The 18,400-nt window shown below is 42.6% G+C and overlaps 1 protein-coding gene across 3 annotated transcripts in view; it reads right to left on the bottom strand.

Annotated features, from left to right (window-relative positions):
• Positions 1-5,507: 5,507 nt before the first annotated feature.
• The window catches only part of ANKRD55 (ankyrin repeat domain 55), a 568,067-nt gene continuing 555,174 nt past the window's right edge, over positions 5,508-18,400 (bottom strand). For all 3 annotated transcript variants that reach the window (XM_049102766.1, XM_035713541.2, XM_025447212.3), the window contains 3 exons: positions 16,882-17,543; positions 9,255-9,347; positions 5,508-7,232 (listed from right to left, as the gene is read on the bottom strand). In XM_049102766.1, the coding sequence (XP_048958723.1) occupies positions 7,111-7,232; positions 9,255-9,347; positions 16,882-17,543 (877 nt within the window). In that variant the 3' untranslated portion in view covers positions 5,508-7,110. The remainder of the gene's footprint in view (positions 7,233-9,254; positions 9,348-16,881; positions 17,544-18,400) is intronic.

An 18,400-nucleotide genomic window follows, 5' to 3' on the forward strand; every position in this document is an offset into this window, starting at 1 on the left:
GCATGGCTGAAGCTTACTTTACCACCCTGTAGGAAGAAGGAAGTTTTATCCTGGCCCAGAACAGTCCAGTCAGTGACAACTATAGCAATTTAGCCAATGAGAAGCTGCCCCAACCGGGAACTCTTGCCCTCTTCCAATGGACTTTTATTCCTGACAGGTCTTCCCAACACCCTACCCATTCCTACAAAAGAACCCTCCTCTCCTTAGTTCCCTGGACTTGCCTATGGTTGCCATAGTTTTTATGTTCAGAACTGCAATTCTTCTATTCCCAAATAAACTCTTTTTACTGCTAAACTGGATAGTTTTTTTTAAGGTTCACATATTAAGAGATAATGTATTGGCTCCAAAGTTTTAAAATGAGCAAAACAGAGAGTGCACAGTTTAAATGGCTTTTTTCTTCTAACAAATGCAGGAAAATCCTCATAACTTAACCTCATATAAATCTGCTTTAGCCTTTATACTTTATACATTTTTTTCCTACAGCATCTACTACAGGGCAAACAGTCCATAAATGCTCGCTGAGAGCATGAATGACAGCATAAACGCGTTACAAGCATCTGCTTCTGATCCAAAACAAGCTAAGGCAAGAACAGAGAATAGGTGCTGGAAATGGAGATAATTTCCAGGTGTTGATATTAGAACTGAATACAGGAGAGGCCTTCCTGCCTCTGAGTGATGTCTGAGTTCTCAGGTCACATGGTTCAAACTAACCTTTCTCTTTACCAACAAAAGTGACGGGTTATGCAACCAGCCAAACAATTCAGACCCATGTATATCCATTTCTTCACAAAAGATGGATAATTTGCCTGGCGCACATATATAAGGAGAACCTTGTTTATTCCCTTGATTCTAGGAGAGGTGGCCTAAGGAAAGGCACGGTCACATTCATTTCCTACCTGCCTTTCACCCCTTACCTTGGCTAGTATTGATCTCTGAGCTAGGAGGGCAGTTAAGGGGGAAACTATGCATTTCTCGAGGATTATAGGGGGTAACTATAAGATCAGACATGAAGTTATAGAGAGTTGCTGCCTACATTACCACAGGCTACGCACCTTGAATAGAAAAATGGACTAAATTGAGCTGTGAACTGTTAATAGGCTCACAAGGTAGGGCGGAGAAACAGCATTCGCCCATGAATACTCATAAAGGTGTGCTCGGGCTCAGGAGGAGCTCTCAGAGGAAATCCCATTTTGGTGCAGTGTTGAGTCATGCATACACGTATTACACGGGTTTCATTAGCCCCTGGATTATATCCTATCCCATAAAATATTACAATTTAATACAGTAAAACCTAGGCATGATTCCCGTGCCTCAGCATCAGTGTTTGCAAAGGGATATATTTTAAAAATATCGCAGTCTGCTGCACAGGTCCAGGTATGTCTCTCGCTTCAACAGTGTTTGGAAGGAACAGGCCCGGGACGCCCCTTCCTCCGGCTTCCCACACCCTGCAACCTCCTTTCCCGTGGCAACCTTCTCGGGGTGCCCCGCCTCCCGGAGCGCCACCCTGTGTCCCCAGCACTAACCCCGGCGGCCCGCAGAGCGGGGCTCCCGTGGCCCGCGGTTACTCCCCCCCGGGGGCAGGCCGCGCCCCCCTCTCGCCCCGGGCCGGCCGCAGCCCCCACCCTGCGGGCCCCTCGCCAGGCCCACCTGGCCCCGCGCCCCCGCACACCCCCATGGCAGCCCAGTCTCTCACCACCCCCCCCGCCCCCCGGCCCCGCCCCCTCCCCGCCCCCCCACGGCCGCCCAGCCCCTCACTCCCCGCCCCACCCCGTCCATCTGGCCCCTCCCCCCTCCTCCCCACCCGGCCCACCTGGCCCGGGGACCCCTCGCCCCACCCCCTGCCACCTGGCCCCTCACCACCCTCTGCCTCCCCTGGCCCCTCACCCCTCCCGGCCCACCTGGCCCCGCGCCTCCCCCCCCACAGCCGCCCAGCCCCTCCCCCCCTGGGGACCCATGCCCTGCCACCGGCCCCTCACCCCCTCTGCCCCACCTGGCCCATCCCCTCCCCGCCACTGCCACCTGCCCCCCCCCACTCTCCACCTCGCCTCCCCCCCTGCCCTCCCCCCCCCAGTCTCGGGGCCGCCCTTCCCCGGGAGCACGTGCTCCGCCGCCACCGGGAAGCCCCGGGTCCCCCGCGCCCTTGAAGGTGCGCACCGAGCGGGCGGCCGCGCCGGGGGGAGCCCGAGGCAGGTCCCCCATCCCCCCCCGGGGTGCAAGCCTGGCCCCCGCCCACGCCGACACCCCCCCCCCCCCCCCCGGGCGCCCGGAGCTCGCCTCGCGCAGGTGCCGCCCGGAGGAGCCGGTGGCCTGGCGACCCCGCGGGCGGCCCGGGCGGGGCGGGACGGCGTCTCCTCGGCCCCTCAGGCCCCTCGGGGCTCCGGCCTGAGCCCCTTCCCCGGCCTACCGGGAGCCCCCTCGCAGGCCACAGGCCAAATGGAAACAGTGAAGCTTTTGCAGAAAGCAAAATTGAAGTGCTCTTAAATCTGGAAGATTACCCCCCAGAATGTTACACCCAGTGGTATGCTTGTAAACCAGATCTCAAATAAAAGCCCTGATTTGCAGTGTTTTCCAGTTTCCATGGTGGAAATGTTCCTACCAGGGCCAATATCAAGCCATCAACGGTTGAACAACCAGTTCACAGAATTCTTGAATTCTGGATTTAACAATCAACTCTTACAGGCTGGTAAGAGCTGGCTCCAGCATATCCAAGGAAGCAAAATCTTATTTATTACATAAGTCTTTGTTAGAACAGTACAAAGGGCTTTATGGAAATTTGACTCTTCATCCTTCACTGGTGCAGTGTGGCAGCTCCACTAATGGAGACTGAATGGCCTGGCTCTCAGAAACTCAGGAACTCAACATTCAGTGGAAGGGAGATTCTTTAAATCTTTTCCCTTTTCTTTGCATTTCTATTTTTTCCTCCTCAAAGTCACTTATTCAGAGAACATGGGGGTAGATATCTTAGAGCGAGCTATTTTGACACAGGAGAACATTAACTTCTCTGGAATTCAAAGGCTTGCTTGGCTTTGTCATAGATACTTGAGAAAACTCCTCTGGTAGCCTCTGTTTCGCTGTAAACCACAATGCTGATTATCCTCACCATCTATTTGTTATTCTCTTACATACTTTCAAGATACTTTTTCTTGTCTAGCTTTGCAGCTTGAATAAGTTATACTTTCAAACATGGTTAGTGTTTGGCTCAATAGTGATGCTCCTGAGCTTTTGATATTATTTCTTCATTGACTTTTCGTATTTGGACTTTGGGGATTTCTTGGAGCTCAGCTGCCTAAAAGACCAAGATTGGATGGATTAAAATCGAGGTTGGAATGGGAAAGCATTTTCTTTGAAAAGAATAGTTTTGATGGAAACGTTTGTTGACAGTCTTCACCTATCAGTATTAATATTTCTATGCCAATATCTAGGAAACATGTGAATCTGATAGAATTTCCTGATTTTATTTTATTTTTTTAAAAAAAGATTTTATTGATTTGAGAGAGAGCACAGGCAAGTGTGCACTAAGGGAAGAGTAGAGGGAGAGAGACAAGCAGACTCCATGCTGAGTGTGGAGCCCAATGCGGAACTCAATCCCAGGACCCTGAGATCATAACCTGAGCAGAAATCAAGTTGGTTGCTTATCCCAGCTGAGCCACCCAGGTGCCCCTAAGGAGAAAGATCATTTTCCCTGAAGGCAGTAAGAGAGGCTAACTACTACATGTGATAGCTGCTTTCATGTTTTTTATTTATTATTAATTTGATTTTTAACTTGAGTGTTGTATTTTATGGTAAGGTCAAATATGTTCCTTCTTAATTACCCCCATTTGAGCCCTATGGTAGATTCCAAGGGGTTGTTTTCAAAAGACTACCTTTAAAATGCCAGGATACCCTTGCTTAGAGACATGCGTTGGTAAACTTCAAAGAGTAGGGGCAAAAGCAAAATCACTAGTTATGTTTGTCTTTCTGGGAGGCACTGTTTCTAATTGGTCACTTGGTGAGGCTTTCTAAAATTTTGTATCAAGCTGTGATTTAATAGAGTTGGAAAGGATAATAAGCTAGAGCCACAGAAAGCTATTTATGTTGGCTGAATCTATGAAATGAGAACATTAGCGTTTAGTGTTTATGGGGAGAAAGAACACCTGTGTTACACCAGGTGATCACCAAAAGGAAGTAAGAAAAATGGGGGGGAAACCCTACCTTCCAACAACTCTAATTGGTTAGCACAAATTACTGAACTGGTGGACTCTTGCCACAAATATTAATATTAGCTCCATTATGCCTCTACAGCTTTTAGGCTGAATGAATAAATTCAGAAAGTGACACTTTGCCAAAGGTGTATCACACCATTGAAACTTGTGGAACAGGAAAACAAGATATGGGAATTATGTATGTGGACTATGTGACTAGAAAGACTGCCATTAGCTGTGTGACTTCAGGCAAATTAGTTAACTTCTTTCTTTGCCCTGGATTCCTTGTCTGTACTTGGAGAATATAAATTGATGTAATAGTCCCGATGAAATAATGAATGAAAAGTTATGATTCGTGTGTAAATAAATGATATGTTCTTAGCAGGGAAGGGGAATATAAGAGGTCAAATAAGAGAACTGTCATTTTAGAAGAAAAACTCGCTTGACATTTTTTTAAGTTGGGCACAAATCAGTGATTACCTAATATCTGATTTCATCAGTAAAATATTGGCTTGAGGATAAATCCACCCCAAACAAGCAACTTTTCTTGGTGGCAAAAGGGTAACTGCTCTAATTTTAAAAGGTGGTGATTGGTAGAAATTACTTCTTCATATCTAACAAAAGATCCTTAAATCCACTTCAGGGGAAAGGCCTAACACTAGAAAACGCTATGTGTGGGGGCACCTGAGTGGCTTAGTTGGTTGAGTGTCCAACTCGGTTTCAGCTCAGGTCATGATCTTAGGGTCATGGGATTGAGCCCCACATCAGGCTCCCTGCTCAGCAGAGTCTGCTCATGATTTTTTTTTTCTCTCTCTCTCTCCCTCCCCCTCTGTCCCTCCTCCCTGTGCTCTCTCTCCCACTCTCTAAAATAAAATAAATAAATCTTAAAAAAAAAAAAAAAAGAAAAGAAAAGAAGTACAAGTGCTGGGGGATGGTGGGTTTTTCCCCTAGCTATAACAGGTATGGTTTGCTTATTTGTCTTTTTAATTGCTTTGGCCTCTTAGCTATCTACTTGGTAAAGGGACCTTAAATGATCACTTAGGGACTGAGCTTTGGTTAGTGTGGTAATCTTTTGGATAATTCATAAATATTCCAATTCTCCCCTTTCCTGCCCATGGAAGGATTGCATTTGCTTACCTCATTTGGACTTAGGCATGTCCATACGACTTGATTTGGCAAATGAAATGTGAAAGGTAGTGTGAGACTTACCTTGCACTTCCTCTGTTCTCGTCACCAAGGAGGTGGATGCTGAAGTAGAATCTACATCAGCCAACTCTGCCAGCTGGTGTGGGACATGTATTGTGAATGAGAACTGTCAGCCGGTGAGATTTTTGGGGTTGTTTATTATTGAAGTAGAGGCTGTCCTATCCTGATTAAGCCAAACAGTAGATGGCCAGGTATCTCCTGCAGGTGAACAGAGATTCAGAAGTAACCAGGTGACATAATAGAACCACCTAATTAATATGATTATGAATGATTCACCTAAATCATTCTCACAGGGAATGATTTTTCAAATATGCAGTGCACAAACAAAAGAAAAGAGAACAAAACAAAACATAACAGAAAACCCCTCAGAATCTATGTCCTGAGAGCTCTCCCATTTGCACCAGGATTTGTCCTCCCTACCAGCTACTGTCTAGCTTGGATGACTGGCCATGGGCTTTCTCTTCTATAATCTTTAATTCAGACTACTATCATTGTCAAAATGAGACTGTGGACCTCTTTACTATCACTTCCTATGTCTCTCTACCTTGCCACCTTCCTCTCTACATCCCTACTTTCTTCCCTTCCTTCTTTCCTGGAAAAAAAAAAAAAAAAGACTGAGTGCCTGTTATGTGCCAGGCACTGTACACATTTCTGGAAGTGCAAAGCCAAAGAACTATGATTTGGGCTCAGAGGAGCTTCTATTTAGTTAATGGCACAGTCTGATCTCTCTCAACAAATAATGCTAATACAAAATGCTAAGTGTTGTACTTGAGATAATTACAGAATGACATATAGGCTTAGAAATAACACAGAATGACTATGATCTTATACATCTAGGCCTTGAAATTTAAATCAGTCCAAATAACACATAAACATCTTAGTGACTTAAGATCTACAGTTAGTAGTAGTCTTTTGAACTTTACTACATCATAAGTTTGGGAATGTCTTGAGTAGGCGGAGACCATTATTTCAAACAGAAAAAAGAATGATTAAACACACAGAGTATTTGAGGAATGTATGAGAAATGCCTATCTCATTCTGTTAGGCCAGGATGTAGATGCTTCCAACTTACATGATCTTCTCACTATTAGAACAACCACATCTGGAAATGACAATAAGTGGAAATAATCAAATAACAAAGAAGATACATAAACATTGGCAAATAATTTGGGCTGTAGCCAGAATCAGAAGATGTTGGAAAATACTTTACAGAAGCTTATACATTTAAAAGCTATTAACTGTGACTGATTAAAGGAATTTGCTACTTTAATTTTACTTAAGTTTCATGAACCTAGGGTAGAATTATAATAAATGTGAAGAGAAAGTATGGAATATGCTTTTCTGTTGTTTTTTTTATTCAGCTAAGCATACATTTTTTAAGACAAAATCATTCAGGAAAAACAAAACAAAACAAAGACAAAAACCTCTGTTGATGTCACAACGCAAACCAAACATAGCAGAGTTTCCCTGCTGATAACAAATCCTGACTTTTTATTTTGGCATGGAGACGTTACAGAAACTCACAGACTTAAAATATATATACAATCAAAGATTCTAAGTGCTTATTTGGGAAATATCATTGGAATAAGGAGTTATAAAACCGTGAATGGCTTCTATAATGCAATTTACTAAATCAGTCTTGGTTCTCACAAACTAGAGTACTCTCATCCTTTGACAGTTGAAAATATATATAATCTATATTTTTACAGTCAGCGACCCACAGTTAATTTTCTTCATTGGTGGGATTGGCAAAGTTTTCACTGTCTTCAGCTGGCATGCTCTGCCCCCGTTGGCTTGGAATAGCAGGAAGCACTCGGTTTGTCCGCAGAGGTCCTCCAGATAGAACTGGGGAGAAAGAACAGAATGAAAGCCTTTCAAGGGTTGCTTCTCTCAGAGTCCCAGGAGGAATGGTGTTGGGAGAATGATGTTATCTCTAAAGGAGTGGAGGCATTTCTACGGAGCTTGTCTTGGTGAGAGCTCAGCTGCAGGAAAAAGTTGTGTCTGTATCTACTCAGGCTTATCACATGTCATCAGGATGTCAAATACGCACAAATACAAGACGGGGCCAAGTTTGATCAAAACATGATTGGACTATGCTTGCCTGGCACAGCTCTCTTTTCCTGGGGTGGAGTAGCTGTTGATGGCCAAGTCAGCACAGTGCTCTAAATGAGCCCCAAGACATCTGTACTGCCTTTTTATGCGATCCTCAAAAGGCAATTGAGTTTCTTTTAGGAAAAGCCCTGTGTACCTTCGCATTTCTTTTTCATAGAGCTAAAGTTGATCAAAGATCTTTATCTTCCCTTCTCTCCTTAAATTTAGTTGTGAAGAGCAAAGCTCCTGGGCTCTGCCTATGAAAATCCCCTCTCTGGCTTCTCCAAACCCCACCAGGATTCAAGGCTGAGAAACTACTTCATTAGATAACTTTGTGAGTCATTTCTGCTTAAAGACAGGGTCGGGCTTGAATTTCATCAGTGATTGAATTCACACCATCCCAAACTCTCACTTTATACAAATCAGTAAAAGCAGAGGAATGGATCTGTTAAGGAAGAGATTTTGTTTTTTGCTACTAATTCCTTGTGTGAGTTTGGAAATAAATCTGCATCTCTCCCTTTCCTTATTTGCAAAATGACAGGGTTATACTAAGACCCTGTGATTCACTGTTTTTACCTAAGAAATCCTAGAACTCTTGATTGGTCCCTTCCACACTACAGCCTGGGGCTGAAAAGACATACTGGGTATTTATTCTGTGCAAACAGTTGCCAGTGTTTTCCATATATTACCTATATTGGATGTATAAATATATTTCCATATATTACCATGTAATCCTTCAAACAACCTTTTTAGGCTGGCACTGTTCTTATAGGCTAAGGGAGGAAACTGAAGGTTAAGAAACTTGTCTGAAACCAGGCAGCTCCTAAATCATTCAACCTCTGCAATTAAGGGGATATGGAGAGAGAGAGAGAGAGAGAGAGAGAGAGAGAGAGAATGAGAGAGTATGTGCATGCTTACATACATGTTATAAATGACAGGGCTGGGATAGAAAGAGAAGGATGGAAGGAAATTAGAATCCAGTAAGAATTGCTTGTTTCCATGAGGCAGCTGACTCAGTGTCTTATAGTTTTGCTCCTGGCTCTGCTACTTACTACCCAAGTAATGCTGGGCAAATCATGCAACCTCTGTGAGATCAGTTTTCTCATCTGTACAATGGAAATAATAATAAAATCTGCCTCCTAGCACAGATATGAGGATATGCAAACTCGGAATTTCTGGGTGTGGAGCCCAGAAATCTACTTTATAACAATCACCCCAGGTAATACTTGAAGTACACTCAAACTTAAAGATCACTGACTAATAGAATATATTTAATATTTTATGTTGTGAGAAATTTTTGTACAAAATATTATTTAATAAATCAATAATGTCAAAAGTAACATGGGTGAACAGCATCTACATAATTATTCCTTTCCGTTTAGGGATGCATAGCCTCTGAGTAGAGGGATGACACATATTTGTACCTGTTCATCATAGTCAGGAAACCAACGTCAAAAGACCAATCTTAAGAGAAAAAATTTTAAAGCACTTTCTTACACACATTAAATAGAACATAACAAAATAAACATTGGTTATTGTTTTTATAATCCAAACACAAAAATTCCTCAAGGGAGGGAGTATTTTTTTTTTTTACCCTAAACAAGCATTACCAAGTTGGACAAAACTTTAAAGACTGTCTCTATTCTATTTTCCTGTAATTTACAAGTTTTGGCGCCTGATGTTCCCTTGAAAAATGAAAGTAAACTGAAATAACAGTTAGTTGTGTCTAGACATGTTAACTTGCAAAGGAAGCTGAAGAAGATTCATAATACTTACATTTTTGGTCTGGTAGGGGAGCTAGGTTGTTCCGGGTGAAAGGAAGATCCCTGATCTGGGGTCTATTTGGGGAGACATGCTGAAAATTTTGTCCTAGGGACAAACAAAATTGTGTCAATTATCTGAGCATAACCAAGTGCAAATTATAAAATCCAGTGGATAAGAGAATCATAAAGTTGTTAGAGATCACTCAGTTTAAGATGCTAACAACAACAAAAATCATAATAGCTACACTTCTTTGAGTTTCTATTATATACCAGTCACTGTTTTAATGAAATAAAAAGACATCGGAAGTCATTTCTTGAATAAATGAGTTGAAATAAAATTTTATAAACAAGCACAGTTGGCCACTCACTCTATAAAACTTAAAAGTTTGAGGGATGCCTGGGTGGCTCAGGGGCTGAGCATCTGCCTTCGGCTCAGGGCATGATCCCGGAGTTCGGAATCGAGTCCCACATCGGGCTCCCTGCAAGGAGCCTGCTTCTCCCTCTGCCTGTGTCTCTATCTTCTCTCTGTGTCTCTCATGAATAAATAAAATCTTTAAAAAAACCAACTTAAAAGTTTGAAAAAGTAAAATAGGGTATACAATAAAATATATCAGTCAAATCTGTGGTGAATGACACATAAGTAGGATATATTCTTCTCGATCAGTGTTTTTCAATGCTGGTTGCACATAGGAATTGAATTATCTCAGGAGTTTAAAAAAAACACTGTAGCCCAGCCAAACTCCAGATCAATTAAAAGAGAATCTCTGGGGCTGGAATAGGGCATCAGATTTTTATCACTTCCCAAGGTATTCTAATGTGCTGTAGGATTGAGTATCATTGACCTAGAAGATGGGATCTGGGTGAAGTCACCTGGCATGTGGCTATTCTCTAATTTAGGCTATAAGCAGTGCTATGCTGGAGCCATGTGTACTGGCTCTTGGGAACTGATGGTTAAAATTTCAGGAATTTAGTGAGCTCTTGACATCACAGTGGTGGCTTGGCGTCGGTCATAGAAGTATTTACACCATGGAAATCAGCAAGCACTGAGTCAGCGGTTAAATATTTATCAATATACCACCAATTACAAGAGATAGACCTAAATGTCTGAAAATAGAAAGGAATACCCAAGTTATTTATGTCCCTTTAAATAGTTGACCATTTGGTCAACTCCTGGGACAGGAGTAGACTTGTCTGCCAACTTGGGTAAGAGATGCTCCCTCTCTAAACCTCAATTTCCTGAAATACAAAATGGTGAAAGTAATTGTATCTGTCCTTTTCACTTGTCATAAAAATTAAATAAGAGACCAAATGTAAAGCATTTAGCTTACAAGGTGAACACCTAATAAACATTAGTTATTATGACAGTTTTATTCTGTGGAGTGTTTAACACAATCTCCCAGAGAGTGGGGAAAGTATTCATTTGATCTTTTGCCTCATAATTTTGTAAGAATCAGAACAACTATAGGAACTGCTGATAGGCTTAATTCTTCTGCTTGGGCCAGACAGTCCTTAGAATAAGGGAGAAAAAAAGATTAGCCAAGATCCACTGTCTATCTGCATAGGGCATTATAAGGGCAGCCCTCTGAGCATTGCCATTTGATGAAAATTGAGCAAAATTTACAGTCTCTCTGGTGGATATTATGTTTTTATTCCTTTGTATTCTAAAGGTCAAATAACCTCATAAGCTACTATTTAAAAAGAAAACATCCCTGAGTAGAATAACAGTAAGTAATTACAGTAAGTACCCATATCAACTCATACCTTATTTATCCATGAACATTTGAGCAGAAATTTGCAAAACCAAGAAATGAGATAATGATAATTATGGCTAAAGTTTACTGAGAACTTACTATTGTAGGGACTGGGCTGGATGCTATGGGCATAATTTCATTTAATCTTAACAATCACTTTTCCTTGTGACATAGATGCCATTATCATCCACATTATGCAAATGAAGACACTGGCTTGGAAGAGTTCTCAAATGTGCTCAAGGTTACATAATGGAAAGTGACAGAGCTTGGGCTCCAACTTTGGTCTGACATAAAACTCATCCTGCCTCCCTAGCAGTCAAAGCAATTTTGACAAGATGAGACATGGGCAGAAAGGGGTGGGTGGTGATTTGGGAGATGGGAGGAGAGCCCAACTTCATTCTGCACTGGCATTGGGCTCAGTTTTGAAGGACAAGGTGGATCTGTGCGCAGCCCAAAGCTCTGTTATGTGTGCTGCAGGCATCTCAGGGAGTGTCAGCCCATCAGGATAGGATCAAGGACCACTGTCCTAGATTCAAAGGCGGAAGGGTTTTCACAGTTCAACAATGGAATTCAGTCAAGCAATTAAATAAATTCAGCATTCATCTATTGTGTATCACCGTATTCCTGAGCCTAGAGCGCAAAGAGGACAAGGCAAGGTGCTCAGGAAGGGATAACTGTATGTTGGAGGAAAAACAGGTTAACTTCTATTTTGAAGCCTAAGAGCAGTGGTGTGAGGGTATCACATAGGAAAGGGATGTGGAGAGGTGTGTCTTGAATCCCACAGCACTCGAACTTCTGCTTCATCACTTCCTGCCCAGCTCTGTGACCTTAAGCAGGTGGTATAATCTCTCTATGCCTCAATTTCCTCATTTCCAGAATAGGGATTAAAAACTCCTCTCCAGCAGTGCTGGCAAAAGGGAAGTACGCGCTTTGTTATCTGCCTCTCAGGAGGCTCAGCAAGTGGAGCCATTCTATGGTTCACAGTAAGAAAGAGTCTCAGCTCCTAGAGAAGTCAGGGGGACTTCCAGGCAAGGTGGCTTTTGAGCTGGTTCTCAAAAGATTGTACAAATCTGCCAAGCACACAGTAGACAGAAGGTAAAAATAACACGGGCACTGATGCCATAGAGCGAAAGGTATGGGGTGTTGGGGCCCTGAGACATATTCAAGGAAGTGTTCAAGGGGATGGGGGAAAGGATTGGAGATGTAAGGCCCAGATGCTGAGAATGGAGCCCAGCCATGCTGGGAGCATTTTGAGGCCCAGCCATGTGGGAGCATTTTGTTTATCAGCTCAGGAGTCTGGTCTTTGTCCTGGAAAAGATGTAGCACCTCTGATGAGTTTAATCAGAGGGGTCACAGGATCAGACCTACACAGGAAGGAGAGCACATTGCTGCTGGGATAGTCTAGCAAATTGGGGAGAAGGGAGTTCTCTCTTGAGGAAGAAGGGAAGCGAGCACTTTCTTACTTTTGTGATGGCTTGAAAATAACCAGGCTGGTTGCAAACACCACAGAGCTTTCTGTTCCATTTTCTCTGAAAGCTGCTCGCAATGAATTAAGCTGATGTGCTCCAAATTTCCTCATTAGGTTAAGTGCCTCATCCCGCATCTCTCCATCTAGCCCACTGACAGGTCTCAATGAATGTTAAGCAATAATCATTACGGCTAAATGTTCAGGGTTGCTGATGTAAGCACAGGATATTGGCTGCCAGGAATTCAAACAGTAGTACTGCTAGCCCTATTATTTCTACTAAACCCAGGGCAGGAAAAGAGAAAATCCACTGCTAAAGGGACTATCCAAGTTCAGACCAGCAGTGCTGTGGTATGATTTGCAGTATCTAATTGCTTTACCGTATTATACTTCCATATCAAATATGGGCGCTCAATCTAGAAATCTGCTAGACTAACAACTTAAACCACTTAAATGAACCCTCCTAATTGTAGTCCAGAAGCCTCAGTAGTTCTAAAAACATTTCAAATTGGGTTAAAAATGTCCACAAAAATAAAATCTATAAGGCAGGGAAATCTTTTTGTTTTGGGAAGGACAATGTCATTTCTAAGAAAATTGCAGTGTGGGTAATTGGTAAGTATACTAACAAACTTGACTTTGAGATTTAAGGAGAGAAACACATTGCCACAGTGATACCTTGCTATTTAGGGGATGTGGGTTGGAGTGCTGAGAATGTCACTAATTAGTTGTAAGACTTTGAGTAAACCATTTTAACTATTCTAGGCCATGTGAATTATAACTGAAAAGGGCCTCATGAGACATAATGGCCCCAGCCTCTGCGTGAGTAAGAAACTGGCTCAGAGAGACGACATGTCTTGCTTTATCAATCAGGGCTCATCCAAGAAAAAAAGAGACCTCTCTTGGTCTTTCAAACAGAGGGAATTCCCTACATATATTTGTGATAGAAAAGCTAAGAAGCCAAAACTAAGAGAGAGTAGGACAATCCAGAGATTAGCTGTTGCAAAAAAAAAAAAAAAAAAAAAAAAAAAAAAGGCAACCACCCCTAGGCTGGAGAGATAAGAGGAAGAGATGGTGTTATGAAGGCCTACAAGCTAGTAAAAGCCAGAGCCACAGTGAGCAGCTGTGTGAAGAAGTGGGAGGAGTTAGAAGCACTGTTGGGGCTTCCAGAAGAAGCAGAGGGACACTGTGTACAACTACACAGCTTTCCTTCGTTCTCCTACTCTTCCTCTTCTGCCAAGTGCCTCCTGGTACTTGGCCTAAAGTACCTGGAAGCAGCTGCAAGGGAGCCTAAGAAGTGTCGTTTCCTTAGAGACAGAATGGACCTGGGGGGAAAAGAGGAGATGTGAGAGCAAGCAAGCAGTTGACTAGCAACAGGTACTTAAATTTCGTCTTTAAAGCAAGGTCACTTCTAGTTTCTGTCTAAAGCATACAGCCTGGCACATGGTTCTTTAAAAAAAAAAAAAACAAAACTTTTGTATGTGTATAACATTGTGTTCGAACCACTGTTCTAAGTACTCTGCATGTATCACCTCTTTAAATCTTAACGGCAACTCACAATCCTATGAGTTAGATATTTCCTCTCAGTTTTTTTTTCAGGTGAAGAAACAAAAACCCAGAGAGATTAAGCAACAGCAAATAAGTGGGAGAGCCAGAATCTGAATCCCGGTGTCTTAACCGCTGGATGATTCTGCGTCTTGACAGATTCCAAAGACCCTCTAACCATTTAATGAATGACTGGATTGCTAAAGTCCTCTCTATTTAAAGACCCTATAATCTTGTATCTAAACATGAGAAGAAAGTTGCTTTAAAGTCAGTTGCAGAATCATTCGAGCAAATCTATATCTTTAAAAAGTTCATTTATAGGCTGAAGATTCTTGGGAGATTTATCTTATCACAACTCAGTTGCCTAGGATGGCTCCTAGTTATTATCAGCGCTTAAAAACATTGGTTGGAAAAAGAAATGCTTTGATGTGCCACAGCTAATTATTCAAGGTTTTCTTGGAGAATTTTGCTTCTTCTTTTCTGCCACCCCAGGACTGACTATTCAAATTATTTCACTGGCAAATGAAGCAAAATTTCAAATGAAGCAAGTTTATTGAGTTTCCTTTTATTTCCAGTAATATAGCAAGTTTAGATGGTTCCAGTGACAGAGCGTACTAGTTCTTCATCCAATATCTACTCTCTTAGAAACAAAAATTCTTCTCTCTTAGAAACAAAAATTCAATTTTTGAGGGACAGCTATGTGCTGAGATTTAAAATACTACAATTCACAGTCTCCCTTGTAGTGAGGCATGACCATGTGACTAGAGTTCTGGCCAATGAGATGTAAGAGAGACATGGGTACTTAGTGGAGATGACATCTTAATGGGAGCTGACTCAGCTGGGGCATATCCATTTTTTTGGCCTCTCTGTGCTCCTTTCCTCCTTGTCTGTTAGCCATAATGCACTGTGAACTAAGCTGAACAATGTTATCATATGGTGAGCTGTGGAGCACACAAATGGAAGGAACCTAAGTCTTTGGTGATGCTGGAGCTACCAAGCACCTGGGAACTACCTACTTCAGACTTCTTTCCTACAGCAGCACTGAATTTCAATGTTGTTCGAGCCATTGTTGCTTTGCTTTCTGTCATAGGCAGCTGAACTCAATCGTAACTGATGGAGAAGAGACAGACTAAGACTGTTTTGGGAAAAGAAAAAGAAGGAGATTTTCACAAATTTCAAAAGATTTTCAGAAGAGAAGGTATTAGCCAGGACAGGACCAAATCCAGAAAGAAGACTGCTTTGAGGCCCTGGAGGCCACTAAAATTAAAAAAAAAAAAAAGAAGATTAATATCTTTCCTTCCTTTATCCTTCTGTTGAATAAAAGCAAAAACACTACCTATGCCACTGACCACACACTTTAGTGCTTTGCGGGGGAAGTAAATGTTGGGTGGAGTTATTCTCAGACACCGGGAAATAGCCTTCCTGTGCTTATCCATATTTATCCTGTGCTTAAATACATATAAATTTATACGCGGGGAGCCATACTCACATGTTTCAGACACCAGGCAAACAGAAATGGGGGAAGAGAGCCAGATTCATGCTGTTTTAAACAGGAAGGAATACTCTACCTTTTCAAATACATATATTCCTCCTCCACTTCTTACCATACACATAGCTCTCTTGGTCTTTCATTCTGTGTTTGACAGAAATAGGGGTTCAAGATACATCATTCCCCCCCCCCCTTAACCCTACCATAAGAAAAACAACAGAAACACATTGATCACAAACAACTGACATGACACAGAGAGACACTGGAAAGTGTTGTGGATGGCGTTGACCTGGGGACCGTGATGTCCAACTGGCGTCAAGGGGGCTGTGGTTATTCCTAACCAGTCCATTATTACCAAGTAGAATTTGGGTTCAGTGCTGCCAGGAGTTTTAATTTCTCAAGAGAAGCTGAATCTTCCATTTTTTTGTAAAACTTCATGATTTTTAAATATTAGCAATTAACTCGCTTGAAGACAAAACAAGATACTATGGTAATGAACTGATTCTGGAAGCTGTTTTGTAACCTCTGTTTTAGAACAATAGTTCCCATTCTCTGGGGTGCATCAGAACTACCTGTGGGACATTTAAAAAATGAAAAACAAGTTTTAGTGTGATACATTTATTTAAAAAGGGGGAATCAGATACATATATATTGCTTGTATGTGTATAAAAACAAATTCTTTAGTGAGATACATTTATTTTAAATGGGGGATATTTGTTGGTGTATATATATTTCATGTGAGTGTGTGTGTGTGTGTGTACATACATGTGCATAAAACATCACTGGAAGAATAAATAAAAAATAACATCAGTAGATTTGGATGAGTGGCGGCGCTGTGTATCTGGGAGAAGAAACAGGAGGGAGAAATGTAGTGTAAGCCTTTGGAATGTGTGGAAACTCGAACCATTAATGTGTGAATATATTTCCTTCCTACGCATATACATAGAAGGCATTGCCATTCTCCTGTCTCCCTCACCAAGATTTTGTTTCGGTATGTTTGGAGTAGGGATTGAACACCTGATTTTAAAAACAAGCCATCACATAAACATTTTGACCCTTTCTCATATTGCCACTTACCCCGGTTAAGAATCTTTGCTACCGGAAATACCAATGTTCCTGCGCTAATCTGCCAGTCACTGCACATATTTGCTAGGTAGATGAGAAGGCACATACTTTAACTTGATGATTGCTTTCAGGGTGGAAAAGCCGAATGTTTCCACAGGCTGGAGATCTTGAATCCACTAGATTCAAGGGAAATAATGGGCCTTAATCATCCATTTTGTTCTGGCCCTGCCCTCTGGGCTACTGCCGCTCCAGTTCCTCATCTAGAACCCTATGAAACATTTCTCATACAGAGCCTGCCCAGAATGAGAGAAGGAAGCAAGGACAATACCTGATGAAGGATTGTGTAGATGAGGAAGATGGGGCAGCCCCAAGCCCTCCTGGTGCCCAGACCTGCTGGTGAGCAATCTGTCCAGCAGCTTATCAGAAGAAGAAACAGTCCAAGCCTTGCAGAACACCTGGTTGGAATCACCTCTCCAGGGGTTATCTAGCAATGCTTGGCAGCCAGTTCTGTTATGCAGTAAGTCCTGCTCACTTCGGCTTTTCTGAGATCGATGGGCCATATGATGGGTACCGGAGCTCAGGCCGGCATGGGAAGTGGCCCCCTGGGAAGCCGTCAGGAAGTTATTGCCCAGGGTGATGGGTGGGAGGCTCTGCGTTCTGATTGGTGGAAGCCCCTTATGGGCCACAGGCTTCTTTTCTGGCAAGAGATATTTTGAATTGTCTGAGGTCCGCTTCTTAAAGTCAATCATAGCCACCTGGTCACCAGGCTCTTCTTGGCAGTTGGTATCCACGATGCTGTCAAAGGTGGTGATGATGTCATCGACTTCCGAGGTGCGCTCTCCTCTAGGTCGGTCCTTGCTGGGATCCTTGTGATAGGCCCCCTGCTCTTCCTTTTTGTTTTTGCAGAAGATTTGGTTGAGCATGCTGAATCGTCCCTCCTTCTTCTGGGGTCTGCTGTTCTGGGAAGGAAGGGGTCGAGTAGGCTCTGTCCTATGGGAATATAAAATAACAAGGATGCTATGAGAGGATAGGAAATGGAGACGATCCCCAACCTCTCCCTCCCCTAAAAAAAGACTTCCTTGTGTTCTATCTGCTTGAGAAGGTTGTCTGAGGTCATCCAAAGACACCCCAAAGCTGTCTCAAGTCAAAGGATGTAGAGGAACTTCCAACACCCTTTGTGACTCCCTTCCTTGCTATGGTCAACTCTTTGTCCAGGTAGACTATTTCTTAGATCCCTCTTGGCCCCACAGGAGCTGTCCTTTCAAAATTTACCTCTAGATAATCTATTTTCACCAAGGGTTTAGTAAACTAAACTAAAATAGCTTAAAACACTGTTCTCACTTCTCAAGGACAGTCAGTAGGCCTGTAAGTTTTATTATGTCACAGAGATGAAGGCCAAGAGTGAGGTGAGGCTTCAACTAGAAGTAGGGTGGTGCTTGTAGAGGTGGGGGATGTGTGGTTTCAGGCTTTCTCTGAAAGAGATCCCAGCAGATCCCGGCAGAGCTCGGACATTATCTACGTCGGGAAGCCGGCCTATTTTTTGCTACTTGAATGTTCTTCACTTCCCTTTTAATTTTTACTAAATCTCCCATTGAAAAAAATGCTTTTAAAAAAAATTGTACTAAAGGAAACCAAGGGAAGAAGCTTCAGTCTGGGCTTCAGCTGCACAAGAGGAAGTGTGTATGCCAGAGATCGGGCGTGGCAGCGCAAGAAAAGCGAGCAGTGCCCAATGGGCAGGCAAATTCTAAAGAAATAAAGGTCAGCAGTTGTCCGGCTAGCTCCTCTTGTGTGGAGAGTTTCCCTGAGGCACCATTCTGTTTTTGTTCCTTGGAAAATTCTGTTATTCC

This window comes from Canis lupus, chromosome 2, assembly GCF_003254725.2.
Source record: "Canis lupus dingo isolate Sandy chromosome 2, ASM325472v2, whole genome shotgun sequence".
NCBI lineage: Eukaryota > Metazoa > Chordata > Mammalia > Carnivora > Canidae > Canis > Canis lupus.